The sequence below is a fragment of the Anopheles bellator genome, chromosome 1 (assembly GCF_943735745.2).
Source record: "Anopheles bellator chromosome 1, idAnoBellAS_SP24_06.2, whole genome shotgun sequence".
NCBI classification, from domain to species: domain Eukaryota; kingdom Metazoa; phylum Arthropoda; class Insecta; order Diptera; family Culicidae; genus Anopheles; species Anopheles bellator.
Window position 1 is genome coordinate 46,012,198 of NC_071285.1, and position 14,648 is coordinate 46,026,845.

The following is a 14,648-nucleotide window of genomic DNA, read 5'->3' on the forward strand; positions in this document are numbered from 1 at the left end:
GGAAAATATGAGCCCTCACACTCTCCCGGGAGGGCTTTCACACTTTCCACACCGCTCCCGAGACACCGAAACGCGACTGACCGACATTTTTCACCCGACACTTGCCTGCTGAGAAAAACCTGTCCTGCCAGTGAGCTGGCTAGTGGCGGGTGGCGGTACTCGCTCCCGCGATTGATTAATCGATTGGTTGTGCCGCGATGGAACCTTGGCTGCCTGTCCCCGGGGACCGGCCCGGGACTAATGAATAATTGGCCACAGGGCTCTCGTGGGGTAAGAAAGAAAGTTTCGGATGCGCTCTCGGTTTCATCGTGCCCTCACGCGGTTCCTTGCAGAATCCGTTCCGAGAACGGCCCACAAAAGGAACGGAATTTCCACGTGGCGGAAAATCGTCGCAGCCGATGGAACTGCCGATCATGCGCCGAGGCGCGCGAAACCACAAGCAACAGGTGTGGGTCCCCCCAGGAGGAACCATGGCAACGGCGGCCACAAACAACCAGGGACCAGGGATTTTTCCGATTCGTCGAGTGCCACGGATCGGTGGATTTGAGGGTAATTCTATCGGCTTCGGTTGTTTGGGGTATGTTTCTGTGGTAAGTTCCGGTACCTGACGCTGCACCGCGAATGGTTCCGATCGCAAAGTGTCACTAACGGGGTTCGGTGGGAGGGAATCCGGTGTATAATTTATAATGACCCCTCAAGACCGTTCGTCTGGCATTTCTCAGTAGCAAACCGAAACCGACGGACAAGTGGCTGGATGCGCAGTGCGATGGGACCGCGGCGCTCCACACGCTGCCCGCCTGTATGACGCTGTGTGATCTGAAGAACGACAACTACTACCAACTGGTGGTGGTCGATGTGCCGCTGTTCGATTTTGACGCCAAACCGAAGCTGAAGGTGTACAAGGGTACGAACCTGACCAGCGAGCAGCATCTGCCCGGGATCCCGTGCGCGGTCGAGAGTTTCTACATTACGGACCAGGAACCGCGGACACCGAGTGAGTAGTTCTGGCGTAGGGTTTGATCTAACTTGATCACTAATCGGACCGCACACAGTCATTGCAGTGGCCGTTGAGTCGTCCGTGCTGTTCTACCGCAACATGAAGCCGTACTACAAGTACACTATCCCGGGCATGTCGGTGGAACCGCTCGAGGTGGACGTTTGGAGTAAGCTACCGTACGAGCGCGGAGATGCGCTCGATGCACTCGTGGACACGCTGCGTACGATCGAACCCTCGCAGATGACGCTGCAAAGCCAGGAGCTCCTGGCTCTGCCCGAGGCTGAGCGCGGTGCGTACATTCAGGGCAACGCCGAGCGGAAACTGGAGAGGATTTCGATCGTGACGGCGATGACGACGATCAAGCGGGCTTCGGTCGATCCGAAGGCTCCCTCCTGTCTGATACTGGCTACCGAGTCCGGCGAGATCCTGCTGCTCGACACGCAAGCTTTTCTGGTGCTAGCGCAAGCCAAGTGTGGCCCGTTCCGGGGCACCCCGAGTTTGCTGTCGGCCAGTGGCCAGTACGACATCGACTACCGGGTGGTGATAGCGACCCGCGAAGGCTCGCTGTGCTTCCTGCGCAAGGGATGGCTCGCGGCGCAGGACATCGTGAAGTTGGAGGCCCCGGCGGCCGGTCTGTCCCTGTTGCCCATCGATCAGACGATCGTGGTGGTGTGCATGAACCGGGCACTCGGGTGCTACTCGAAGAAGGGTAAAAAGTTGTGGCGCGTAAAGCTCCCCCATCCGGCCATCTGCATGGTGCCCGTTTGTCTGCCCCATCTCGGCATCAATCTGGTGTGTGTCGCCCTGCAGGGTGGCCTGGTGCAGTTCTACAGCCAGAAGCGACTGGTCGATCAGTTCTACGCGCCCGAGTCGGTGGCAGCCCTCAGCTTCGGCCGGCTGGGTCAGGAAGAGCATGTCCTTGTGCTGGTCACCATCGAGGGTTCACTGATCGTGAAGATCCTCAAGCGGACCGCCGAATTTGCGACCACCGAGAACATCTACGACGTGCAGAGTGGCGAGGAACCGCCCCCGGGACCGCTGCAGATACCGAAGAAGACGAAGGTGTTCGTGGAGCAAACGCTCCGCGAGAAGGCACACGCGGCCACGATTCACGGTTCGTTTCAGTCGGAACTGTGGCGGATGCGGCTAACGACGGCTCGGGCCATCATCGACGTGATCAATTCGGCCGACAGCCACATGTCGACGGTGGACGTCGGTGTGGCCCCACTCAAGCTGGCGGCCGAAGTGCTTGGGCTGGGGCCGGTCTTTAAGCTTTTCCTGGTGCTGGAGAACATCTCCACCCGCACGGAAGCGACCGGTCTGCAGGTATTGATTCAGGCGGATCATCGCCATTACCGGATCGAGCGTCCGTATCTTCCGCTGCCGATGCTCGTTCCGGGCGCCCCGATCCGGCTGGACTTCCGGGTCACGGTGTCGGTTGATCCGAGCGATGGTCTTCCGCCGGTCGATTTGACACCGGAAGCCTCGTATCTGAAGGTGCTCGTTTTCAAAGCCGGACAGGTGAGGGGAAATTAAAAAGGGGCGCGTGCACTATGGGGGAAGGGCGGACATTAAGGCGATTCCGACGTATAAGGATGTCAGTTCCTTGTAGTGGAAAACAATGGCCAAACGTTCTGCCAAATTCCCCATAGTGCGCGCGGCGCTTGAAATGCGATGCTGCATTGCGGGTTGCTTACCATTAGGCGCTTTCTAACGAAATTTTATCATTTTCATATCTGCAGAAAAAACCGCTAATCGCTTCGACGGTCGTGATGCCGCAACCGGAACCGCAGACGCTACCTTCCGGCTGATCCAACGAGCTGAAGCGGAAAGATGTAAATAAATCGTGGGAAATAAACACCGGCCGTGCGTTGTGATGAGAAAATTGAGGACTTTGGCTGTGTCTGAAGCGTTTGCGCGTTAAATATTAATGCCGATTTAAGTAGATCACACGAGGAACGTGGAACGTGATCACAGTTATTAAGCTAATTGCTCACACATCGCAAGAATGTGCCGTGACTATCGATTATTTAAAACATCAGTCCGGGAATCGATAAACGAGCGTCTGACCTTCGGTTGTTCAAACAACTTGAGACGGTGTCGAGCCCCTCGCCAGTACACTGTCCGATTGTCCGAGCAAGGTGCCACCCCGCCCGAGAAGAAGAGTCCTTGCCGGGTGATTAGAGCCGCTGGTAAATATTGTCCCCATGGAGCCACTTCACGCAGCTGTTGAGATGCCTCCGCGAAATCTTCTTCCTCGATCGCTGTCTTCAAACGGCTCTTATCAAACGATTCCACCAACACAAGCGCGCAAAGCCTAGCTAATCCGCCGCCACTATCGGTCATTCTTAATGGTCCACCGGTGGCGAAAGTCGCTCCGTGGCCATGTTGGTGATCGGCCCCGCTCTCGAGAACACCGGCCGGATGATTACGGAATCGCGGTGCGTTGCGCTGCGTTTTGCGGGTCAGTCTGTGTCGGACCAGCGTTTGAGTAAGAGGTGCGTACGAGACGAGGGTCTTGGTAGTCTAAGTGGCGTGGTTTCCGGAACCGACCAAGGAACTGATACCCTTATCAGACTGCGCTCCCGGTGCGCGTGTGTTGGTGTGTGGCAAGGGGAAATTTAAATGCAATCCCAACCCGTTGAAGGTCAATTGAAGGAAGTTTTGGGGTCGGTAGTTCGTGGTGCGGTGTGCGGGCAATCGTTCGAGCTGACTAATTCAAGCATTTGCGTTCTAGTCGCGCACGGTACGCCACTATGTTGGCAGCACACAAAGAGAGACCGTATGATTATTAATTGCAATTAGCGGCGGCGGCTCGCCAGTTTCTCAGGGCCGCAATGCAATGCCGGCCCGGTTTCCGGCGGTTTCTGCACTGTAATTGAATAGGACCCCCGAGCAGGGTGTGTTACTTAACCGAAAGCCGAAGGTCCACTTTCAGAAGTTCAGACTTCCAGTCCTGGCGGAACCGAACCAATCCAAAAAGGGTGGTGGCTTATCGCGCACCGGAAATTGGAATCGTTCCAAATCGGGCCCGAAGACGGGCCCGCAAATGGGAGCGATTAATCTTGGGCTCGAACGCTGAGGGGACATAAAATAGCTAACGAAGCGCACCCCGATGACGATCGGATGGCGGAACCGTGGGATTTCGCTCGCTCCCTTCCTGGGGTGTTCCAAAAAGGCGTGTCGAAAGAAGGTTTTACAACTTTGCAAATTAATAAGTCGAAAAGCGTTTATCGGTATCCCACACAAGGGTGCAATTGAAACTGGTGCCTTTCCTGGCGCACCGTTAACGAGCAGTTGGGTCACCGAAAGCAAAAGGGGGACAACGGTGCAGTCCCAAAAACAACCCGCCAAAAAACTCCTTTCGCCGGCATGCAAGTGAATTGTTTCCACTGCGAACCGGCAATGCACGGAATGGAAAGTAAGCGGTCAGACGTGCGGGGTCTTTCGCAACTGGTACGACCCGATCAAGACTAACTGGAACGCCATCTTCGAGGGATGTAAAAGCTTGCCAAGTGACAAAAATTCTACGTCTTGCTCCACGCGCATTGTAACATGATTCGCCGAAATCCGGGCTCATGGTCCGGGGTAGAAAAAAGTTGGACACAAAAAATGCAGGAACCAGCATTACGAGGTGCTGGGTTTTTGTGTGTCCCCACGAAAAGTGTGCAGGTAATGTGTGGTGGCCAACCCCGCTTAGCAATTCAAACCGCGATGCGCGCAATGCACGCCGCGCCACGGCCTTCCCGTGTCTGCTGACGCAAATGTGTTCGCTGTTTACTTAATTTCTTTTTTTTGTACCCAAGAACCCAACCATTGGGCCGAAAAAAATGGGTAGGTACCAGTATCATCGAGGCTCCGATAGCCATGTTGTTTGACATGTTGAACATGGTTTTTTCGTGTGTGCCTCGGTTGCTATTTCTAAGGTCATGGTACACATTTTATTGGGACGAATCGCACGGCGAGGACATTGGTCGTACGTGAAAATCATACCTTCAATGTCGACCATGAAAGTGTTACCCCATATCAAGGTGTCAGTCAGTCAGTGCACCAAACTTTATGACAGCACTCCAGCAGATGTTGCAACGCTTTATGGAGCCGGACGAGGTTCGAAGTTCGCTGGTGATGGCCGCCGGCAAATGTACATTGTGTGATACTTTTACTAATCTCCCGATAACGATTATCGCCTCGCCGGCGTCTAGAGTGGCGACTGTTTGCCTGTTGGTTTGGTCACGATAGAAGCTTGTTAATCGATTTTACCCCCCCTCCCTGTTTTGGAACTCTTTGCAGTCACCCCCCGAGGTTGCATCACCCAGAGGCCCAACAAAATGGAACAGGTAGGTTCGGGAGTGCCCCGAAAACACTTCATTCCTGATAAGCGGGCTATCTCTGCTGGGGAGTGCCCCGGTAGCAGCTGTTGCCGGGAGCCGGCATTAATTCTTTGCTCGCACCGTTCCAGAAATTCAACGAATCAGCTGAGAAGGTCAAAACGTTCACCAAGCGGCCAACGGATGTGGAGCTGTTGGAGCTGTACGCACTGTTCAAACAGGCAACCGTGGGCGATAATGAAACCGAGAAACCGGGCATGTTCGATCTGAAAGGGAAAGCCAAGTGGCAGGCGTGGACCGACCGGAAAGGCACCTCGAAGGATGCCGCCATGGAAGCGTACATCAAGTTGGTCGAGGAACTTTCGGCCAAGTACCAGTAACGTGTGACCGCTTCCGGGCGTAACACATTTCGGGGTGGAACGGGATGCGGGGGGGACCTTGTTTTTGTTATTCTTTCACCAGTTTTGTTGTTCCTTTAAAGCAATCGATTTAAAATTCCGGTTTTGGTACGCACCACAAACTGCCTTAAAGTGCCAAGTGCCTTAACAACAGTAAAAACAGGAGTGCCAGTTTGGCGTAGACCAAAAATGATGTTACACGGGTTTATTTAATGTTTAGCTTTACACGCTTTAAAACCCAATAAATGGATGAGTCGAACGACCCAGCAAGCTTCCATGGTGTTTCTCTCGATGATGCACCTCACTAGGGAGCGTTAAACGGCGTACCATTTAGTATTACTTTTCAAACCAACGAAACGGCCAATTGAAAGCGCAATTTACAATTTACACCGTCCATCAGTTGCGATGAAATATTTCATCCGCTGGCAACACTGCGAGAAATACATCAAATGTCAAATGCTTAACGCCAAACGTCAAACGCCAAATTCAGTCCACGGCAAAGCTGTGCCAAATTTTGCCTGTTCGAATACACATTCCAAATTCCAACGCGAGTAAGTTGCAGAATGAAACGGAGTGATTAGTGAAAGGGTTAATAGTAAGACAATCGGTGAAAGATCCATTGAATGGCCGTCTAAGAAGTCGGCCATCGATAGAGGGATGGGGGCTGTGGCAAAGCAACGAGCCCCAAGAGACCACCGACGACGAAACGGGACGAAATATAACGCAGAAATATAGTAATTGTAATGCTACTCCGGGAAAGCTTCGCGATCGTCCTGAAAGTGTGGCCCGAAAGTGAACCGCGGTGGTGGCACCCTAATTGATAAAACCGAAACAGTTTGTGATCCGACACTCGATGCCTAGGGTGTTTACAAATATTGTCGTCCTGTTCGCCTTGCCTGTTTACGCGATCGACGTGTTGTGTTTCCGTTTTTTTTTTTCGTTACGGATCGCTGGTTCGCTCTGGTAAAAGCGGCCCGAAACGGTAAGCAGCAACCTGTTTTGTGGGATCATTTTTCCCCCCCTTTATCCTACCTACGATTGGCAATCGAATTTCACCGAGAAAATTCACTGCACGTTTCAGATCGAAGCTTTGGTTACTTGGATTGCTGGAAGCGGTTCAAATGTTACTAATCTACTTCAACCGGTTGTGCTTAGTGTGACTGGTGAAAACAAAATTTATTAACCTCCACCGACCTGGGATGGTGAAATTCTTGGCCTGACTCCGACAAATATGGGTCACTCGCACCGTGTCGTGGGGGTCGCCACCCATTCCTTGGTGGAACTTGTTTGCGTGCATAATTTCTTCTATCGGTGATCCGATCCGCCGCGAAGTGGTCTGGGTCGGGGTTTTCTTGTGCTCTTTTCTGTGCCCACCACTCCGTGCTCCGTGGGTGCGCACTCGATGCGGAACGGCGCGACGGACCTCTAGAAAACCGGATTCTTGAGATCGGTCGAACGAAGATCACACCCGTTAAGTAGGCTGAGACCGGATGTAACGGTGCAAAACTACAGCCCCTCGGTGATCGGTGCCAATCGGGGGAGCCTCTGCTTAACATTTCGAGACTCGGTTGACGTGTGTTAATAGATCAACGTCCGAGTGTCCTCATTGGAGCCCCAATTCGTTCCGTTCGTGGCAGCAAATTTTGTGTGGCTCCCAGTCCGGGCGCTTCCAGTCGGTGAACACAAGTGTCCGATCGGAACAGGAAGCATTGGTCGTCAGCAATCCGTAGTCTCGCTGCCAGAGGTCGGCCGGATGAATCCGGAGAAGCCACCCGCAGGACCAGCTGTTGTTTCGCAGGTCAAACCGCCTGTAGCGAACCGATGGAACGGTGGCGAATCGATGAAACACATCGCCCAGTTCGGTTAGCTGATTGTGCGCCACGCTAAACTCCCACAGCTTCGGCATGTTCCAGCGATTGATGGCCAAACTGGTGAGCCGGTTGGAGGATAGAAAAAATCGCTCCAGGGGCACGTGCAGACGCTTTTTGGTGGTGGGGACGCTGGTCAAAGCATTCCCGCTTAGATTCAGCAGTCCGAGTCCGGACAGGTAGAGATCGTCCATCGGGAAGACGGCGAGTTGATTAAGGGACAGATCGAGTACTTTAAGTTGCGGAAGCGAATTCCACTCGGCCGGCGGTGCCGTAAGCCGATTACTGCTACAGTGAAGTGTTTTAAGTTGCGGCATGCTCCAGTTACCAAAGTTCAACATTGGTAGGCGATTGTGGTTCAGTGATAACATTTGCAGCGCTGGCAACGATATGTTGGTTGGGACGATCTCTGCCAGCTGATTGAAATCCAGATTGAGGAAGAACAGTTCTTTCATCGGTGCGAAGACACCAGCGTCCAGGTGCGAAAGATGGTTGTTGGTGAGTGTAAAGTGCTGGAGTCGCAAAGGCATGATCGTGGGCTCGATACGGGTGATCTGGTTATGGTTGAGCTGCATCACTAACAATCGTCTCAGGTTCACTAATCTGTTCAGCTCGAGGTGCCGCAAACGGCAAAATGTTATTTCAATCTTCCAAATCATCGGAATATTGACAATGTTGGGCATGTCCGTTAGGAGACAGTTACGGATGATCAGCAAAAAGACGGAGTTCGTCCTTTCGATCTCAACAAGCTGGAGTGCCGGAGCAGTGAGTAGAATGTACCGTTGGTAGGAATCGTTGGCGTGAATTTTAAATGCAGTTCCGTCCCATTTCTCAACACTGTACGTTGTGGTGACGGGAACCGTGGACTTCTTTTCGGTTGTGTTTGAAAATACTCGAGTTATTTGCATACTACTCATCGCTAGCTGGAAGCACAGCACTGCATAAAACCTGCAAGGAATGGCAGTCGTTCCAAGGACTCGCTTAAGGGCAACTATCAACCGCTACTCACAGAGAAATGGTACCGCTCGTTAAGCCGACAACCATCACTAACGACTGGCTCCGGAGTCTGTCACCATAATACTGGCGCCGAAAATCTGAAACTGCAACGATGGGCCTAATGTGATTATAATGCCCTAATTCATTCACCAATTACCACTCGAACGTGCTTCCAGTGCTGTGTTAGGCAACGGATACAGTGAAAAACAGTAGCGTCGATCAAACCACAAAAAAGGATTATAAAACGTAAGATCCTTGCTTCAATTGTAACAGAAATGATGAGGTGGATCCAACAAATGGGGAACCATTTTTCACACTCTTAAGTCACCGGTCAGAACGTGTGGGAGTTTCCAGTTGGCGATCTCCAATTTTTAAAAGACCACCCCACCACGGTTCGTAATTGAAAGCTTCCCGTGCCGTTGCTATTGCTAAACGGTTTCGTCTGTGGCACACGTCCATGGCGGCGCCCCCCAGATAATGATGATGCAATCGGCGGTTACTCATCGTCGGTAAACAGTTGCTGCCCAGTGCCACGCTGGGCGTTGGGATGATGCCAGTTGTTGTTGATGGTGTGGCCAAGCTAAATAGCTAGCCGAAGAAATGGGCAGCTAACCGCAGGAAAAGTGCGCCTATTCTCGATTGAGCGGCCCGCGGAGGCGGCAAAATGCCGTTGAACTCTCAGTGCCTCTAACAGTAAACTCGAATTTGGGATGATGGGTCCGGGGCAACACTGAGTTCCGGTCGATTGCATCGATCATACTTCTACTGTACGCGTATTCTGGGAGCCCCTAGACAGGAAATGGTGTGTATTGATTGAAGAATTACTGTGGAGTAGGCGATGCTTTTCGGAGTAGGCAGAGAACACCAGGAGCAAATTGAATTTCAGATTTCGACAAAGTAAGCTGTGTGAATCCAGAAGCAAAGAAGAGCGAATGCGTCAGAAATGCTTTTTCTGACTTGATTTTTCCTCTTTCTTGTGGTAAATATTTTCCTCCAGAAAGGACTTCAGGGTGGTTCACTCGGCCTGCGAATCTTTGCCCCGTGGCGGTCGGTGATTGTCGACCCGCTTTTCAGTAGGTTGCGCTCATTTATAATGCAAGAAGTGTTCTAGTTCTATACGCTTTCCTCTCCGTGAGAAGGACCAACGACGGAACGAGGCCAACTTCAGCAGAACGGTGGCTAATGAGTTTCCATTCATCGTTGGTCTCTTCTATGAGCTTGGTTGTATTTTTTCTACCGAGACCTGGCGTTATCGTTCGGGAAAGTGATGGATTCGTACTAGGTTCCTTAGTTCTTGATTGGTCTCAAATCAGCTGGTGGTCAGCAGCAGGAACTAACGACTATTGTGACTTGCAGCATAGATAAAAGTACCGTCCAAACACAAGTGTAGGCATGACTAAGTGACTGCAGCAGGCTGTGAAGACACTCGCCCAACATGCACGAACTGTTTACGACCGTCCTCTCGAAACGGGATCTGTCCCGCGCTGGGGAACTGTTTTCCATCGCAGACTACGAGATTGTTAGTGACCTAACGGAGGTGGTAGGTAGCGATTTAGACGCGTACCAGCGAAATGTTTTGATTCTTACCTCTCCCGGCAGTTGCAGGAGATTTCTTCCATCATCTCGCAAGAGGACTACCTGCAGAACAGCAACGACCAGTCGGTGATCGAGATCTGCATCAATCGCGTCACGTCGTGCATCAAGAAAACGAACACGATCGAAAAGCACTGTGCCGGTCTAGTGAATCTGCTGCAAACCTGCCTCCGCTACAATCTGCAACCGTCCGGCAAGGATGTGGATCCACCACACGCGAAAATATCTTCCGACATCATTTCGAGCATTTTTCTGGTGAGCATATTCGTGGCGTGCGCCCGTTTGGGGTTGCGGCCGTTAACAATGACCGTCCTTTTTCGCTACAGAACTACAACAAACAGATTGTGATGGAAGTGACACTGCCGGTGGCGGTAAAGTTTCTCAATCTCGGCAACCAGGAACTATCCCGCAACCTGGCCAGCTACCTTTCGTCGGCCGCCATCGAGTACTCGTTCCTGCTGTCACCGCACGTGCACGTCATACTCGAATCGCTGCTCACCGGCAACTATGGGCTGTGTCACGTGCTGTCGCAGATCTACGAGGCCACCCCGGACCCGATCACGGCGGCCGGGCCAAAGTTTGTGGAGATTGTGCCGCGCTGCGAGCTCCAGGAGCAACTCGTCATCCTGCAGCTGCTGGTGACGATCGCGAAACAGAAACCGTCCTGCCTCACCGAAAGCATTCCACCGTTGCTCGAGCTGGCCACACGGCCGCCGCTCTCGGCCGCGGCCCTGCTCGTTTTGCTCAAGCTGGCCGAAGCCAAACCGATCAAACTGGCCGAGTACACCGAGGCGTTCAAGGTGATTGCGTACAGCGTGCCGCAGACGGTTGGCTTTGCCGCCCAAATCCTGTCCGCGATCGGACGCTCGGGCAAGGACCGGGCCCAAGTGGCGCTCGATTTCGTGCTGGAGCACCTTCCGCGGGCCGATCGGCCCCTCCAGACGATCCTGCTGAACGAGGCGACCAAACTGTGCACCAAGTATCCGGTGCTGTTCACCGACAAGGTCACCTCGGTCGTGCGGCAGCGGCAGCTGAGCAACAGCCAAATCAAGCACACCACATCCGGCGGTGTGACGATCGTCAATCTGAACACTTCCGCCACACTGCCCACTCCGGTTCCGGCGACGATGACACACGCCACGCAAGAGCGGCCCCTTTCTTCGTACGTCCAAGGCACCGCCGCTTCCCATGGTTATGGCCCCAGTGCTAATGGAGGTGGACTGCCACTGCCTGGTAACAATGGCTACCATCATCACGAGACCGGCCGTGCGATCGTTTCGAAAACCCCGAACGTAGCGATCACCAGCAACGGGCACGGCGCGATAACGAAAACGGTTATTAACACGTCCAACGGCACAACGCTCAGCTCGACGATCCATTCGGCGGCGCCCCAAACCAACTTCGTTACGACGCACACTGCCAATGGTGGCGGCCCGCCAACCGCCAACGGAACGACCGTCGTCTCTCCGACGCCACATCACACGGGGTAATAAGCTCTTTGTCCGACCATACACGATCGTTTCATTTTTCCCCTGTTTTTAGGTACACCCGAAACCGGCCGAAGCTGGGTGACTCGCGAAGCACGGGCCGCCTACACTCGGGAGGGGGTGGTGGTGGTGCTAATAAGAGCACCACGCGTCTCAACAACGCTGGCGGATCGATGGGAGGGCTGCACAAGTCACGGCTCGGTTCATCCCAATTGATCAACCAGTTCAACGGCGCCGGTGGTGGTGGAGGGACGGGCGGTGCTGAGATCGTTGTTGAGGGGCCAACCGCAATGGCAGGCAGCAGCACCGTGAACCATGCGAGTCCCTCGACGGTGGTGGATGGATCGAGCACGACCGTTATGAGCAACCGGCACAACTCGAGTGGTAATGTGGCGATCAAGGGCGCAGGAGCAGTAGGGGCCAACAGTTTGCTGCATAGTCTGACCACTCCGGTACCCCCACCACTGAGCCAGCACGTGACGATCACGGGCGAAAACAAGTGGGGCATTCCGCAGACGAAGATCACCTCGTGCGGGGTCACGGTGATGACGACGTCACCGACGTCCCGTGCTCCGCGCCCCTACTCGCACGGTGGCCCTTCTAGTCCACCGTCGACCCTGCTCGGTTCCACCGGAGCACTGGGGAAGAACTCGCTCGGTGGTCTCAATCAATCATCCGGTTCGATCGGCATACAGGTGCATCACGCATCGCCGGCGCTGGCGGCGGCCACAACGGCGGCGACGACGACGACGATGCTCTTCAACAATCATTCCCAACAAACGTCCCCGCAGCTAACGACCACTCTGTCGCTGCACTCGGGCGATGATCCTCAGGTGATCGTGTGTGGTCCCGAAACCGTCACCACGCGGCCCCACGGTCCCCGGTCGGACAATCGCAGCGTGACGATCCTGAACGCTTCCTCGTCGTCCTCATCCGGGGCGGCCGTAAACCCGCGGACCAGCGTGTTCGAACCGTACCCGATGCGGGACACGATTCAGCACTTTTGCGAGAAGCACCTGGACAAGATCAAGGCGTACACGGAGAGTGTGGCGCAGCGGATACCGCCACCGGCGAAGTGCATCATCGAGGAGCGGCGAGCGAAAAAGACGGCCAAACTGCACTTTGCGTGCCAGGTGCGCGGTCCGCACTGTCTCTACTCGCGCACCATGTTCACGATGCGCACGCGCAATCCGCGCACCTGGATCCACCTGATGTTTCTCGATCTGCAGGCCCGGGCACCGAAGGCCGCCCTCAGCAGCTGGGACCCGAGCGTAAGCCGACTGAAGCACTGCTGGGACACGCTCAAGTGCGAGAACCGTACGTTCATCACGCTCGTAACGAGTGCGTTCCCGAGCTGCAAAGAACAGGAGGCGCTCGTGCACGAACTGCGCCACGCAGGATTTTTCGACGTGTTCGAAATGGGCCCGGTGACGACAGCGGAAAGTGGCCCTGGCGGCACACCGCGGCTTGATTCCATTCCTAGCGAACAGCCGGGTGCGAAGAGTGGGAAGGGAGCTGGCGCAGAGACCGCCGAAGGAAGCAGCATCACGGAGGAGGAACTGGGCGACGTGCTGCAGTGGGGTTGCTTCCTGTGCCATCACCCGGAGAAGGCGATCGGGTTCCTGCACGGCAACAACCAGCCCGTCATCGAGGGCCAGCTGAAGGAGAAGAAGGGCAAGTGGCGTCTGTTCCGGAGGTGGCGCACCCGATACTTTACCCTGTCCGGGGCCCATCTCTCGTGCAAAGGATCCGTCAGTGAGGTAATGGGCCGTACGCGTGAACTTTTGCCCGGGAGGAACGCTAATCGAGAGTCTTTATTTCCACTAGGCCGGGGGCGAAAGTATCGACGTGAATCAAATCCGCTCGGTGAAGGTTTCCCGTGGGGCCCGCAACATACCGAAGGCGTTCGAGATTTTCACCGGCGATCAGACGCTGATCCTGAAGCCGAAGGATGGCAACAAGGCCGAAGAGTGGGTGCAGTGTTTGAGCATCGTGCTGGCACACTCACAGGTACGTCACAGGCCACCAGAAGCCCGTTGCCCGTGGGCTCCTCATTGACCAGTTTGTTTCGTATCCGACAGGCACGCGATAGTCCAACGACACGCACCAACAGTCTTCCGGCGCGCAGCATTGGTAACAGTCGGACGGTGTTCTAGGGAAACGATCGGGCACGATCAGGATCCTCGTCAAGCAATACACATATCAACACAAATGACTCCTTCCGGAGAGAGTACTTAAACGAACGAGCTTTTACTGATGATACACTTTGTACTTAAACGGCCAAGTTACACACGGTTTTTAGATATTGATCGTTTTTTATCTACCATACGAAGACTACGAGATTTCATACGCCCCGCGATATAGATTTTTAAGTGTGGACCGAAAGTAAGCAGCGAAAGCGCCACTTGTTTCCGAAACTTTACATAAACAATAGTTAGGCTTTCCCGGTTGCGAAATGCGTACGCCGCTTGTTAAGGATTAAACAGTTTCTATTTTAAGGTAAGCGCTAGTGACGGCAACGGTTAGTGAGAATTATTATGGCGGCCAATCGGTGGCGTGCACCTTTTATGTGCGTCCCCAATTTTGTGCTTCGTTTTCGATACCCCAATATTAATAATCTCTTTTTTGTGCTTGAAAAAAGATCGACGTATAACGTTTTCCGATCACCACCGTCGCTCCGAATCGAGGCGTTGCCCAGGACCAATCCGTCGTGGAGCGTCGCCGTAACCTCTGTTCTGGAAGATAATTTATTGATTCATCTCTCTGGGGCCTCGCCGGAGCAGAGTGTGTGGGGTGGTAGATTGATAAAAGACGCGTCCATAAACTGCGATCATGCGAACGTAATGATAACGTAATGAATGAATTTTGTTTTCTTATTTTAATGTTAATGTTGAAAACATTGCTTATTTGGTTTATTTGTATTTGTAGCAAAGAAAGCAGAAATTCTGCGAATTGCGAAATAAAGTTTCGAAAAAATGAAT

General features: G+C 53.6%; 4 protein-coding genes across 4 annotated transcripts; 3 read left to right on the forward strand and 1 right to left on the reverse strand.

The window, feature by feature from the left end:
* The first annotated feature begins 579 nt into the window (after positions 1–579).
* LOC131215720 (Bardet-Biedl syndrome 1 protein homolog) lies at positions 580–2,808 on the forward strand. The gene is made up of 4 exons (XM_058210112.1): positions 580–590; positions 726–994; positions 1,053–2,518; positions 2,740–2,808. Exons 1-4 carry the CDS (start codon positions 580–582, stop codon positions 2,806–2,808), a joined length of 1,815 nt encoding a protein of 604 aa, XP_058066095.1.
* Positions 2,809–3,384: 576 nt separating this feature from the next.
* On the forward strand, positions 3,385–5,998 carry LOC131215463 (acyl-CoA-binding protein homolog). The gene is made up of 3 exons (XM_058209856.1): positions 3,385–3,495; positions 5,288–5,334; positions 5,457–5,998. Exons 2-3 carry the CDS (start codon positions 5,326–5,328, stop codon positions 5,703–5,705), a joined length of 258 nt encoding a protein of 85 aa, XP_058065839.1. The 5' UTR covers positions 3,385–3,495; positions 5,288–5,325; the 3' UTR covers positions 5,706–5,998.
* Positions 5,999–7,326: 1,328 nt separating this feature from the next.
* On the reverse strand, positions 7,327–8,274 carry LOC131215721 (leucine-rich repeat and death domain-containing protein 1-like). The gene has a single exon (XM_058210114.1). The coding sequence runs from the start codon at positions 8,272–8,274 to the stop codon at positions 7,327–7,329; it is 948 nt and encodes a 315-aa protein (XP_058066097.1).
* Positions 8,275–10,013: 1,739 nt separating this feature from the next.
* LOC131210433 (protein melted) lies at positions 10,014–14,501 on the forward strand. The gene is made up of 6 exons (XM_058203686.1): positions 10,014–10,127; positions 10,187–10,435; positions 10,507–11,666; positions 11,723–13,427; positions 13,495–13,677; positions 13,749–14,501. Exons 1-6 carry the CDS (start codon positions 10,023–10,025, stop codon positions 13,821–13,823), a joined length of 3,477 nt encoding a protein of 1,158 aa, XP_058059669.1. The 5' UTR covers positions 10,014–10,022; the 3' UTR covers positions 13,824–14,501.
* The last annotated feature ends 147 nt before the right edge of the window (positions 14,502–14,648 follow it).

Coding starts and splice junctions, on each gene's coding strand:
- LOC131215720 (XM_058210112.1), top strand. Junction 995..1,052: donor CCAGGAACCGCGGACACCGA/GTGAGTAGTTCT, acceptor GACCGCACACAG/TCATTGCAGTGGCCGTTGAG. Junction 2,519..2,739: donor TCGTTTTCAAAGCCGGACAG/GTGAGGGGAAAT, acceptor TCATATCTGCAG/AAAAAACCGCTAATCGCTTC.
- LOC131210433 (XM_058203686.1), top strand. CDS start 10,023: ATGCACGAACTGTTTACGACCGTCCTCTCGAAACGGGATCTGTCCCGC. Junction 10,128..10,186: donor TTAGTGACCTAACGGAGGTG/GTAGGTAGCGAT, acceptor CTCTCCCGGCAG/TTGCAGGAGATTTCTTCCAT. Junction 13,428..13,494: donor GCAAAGGATCCGTCAGTGAG/GTAATGGGCCGT, acceptor TATTTCCACTAG/GCCGGGGGCGAAAGTATCGA.
- LOC131215721 (XM_058210114.1), bottom strand. CDS start 8,274: ATGCCCAACATTGTCAATATTCCGATGATTTGGAAGATTGAAATAACA.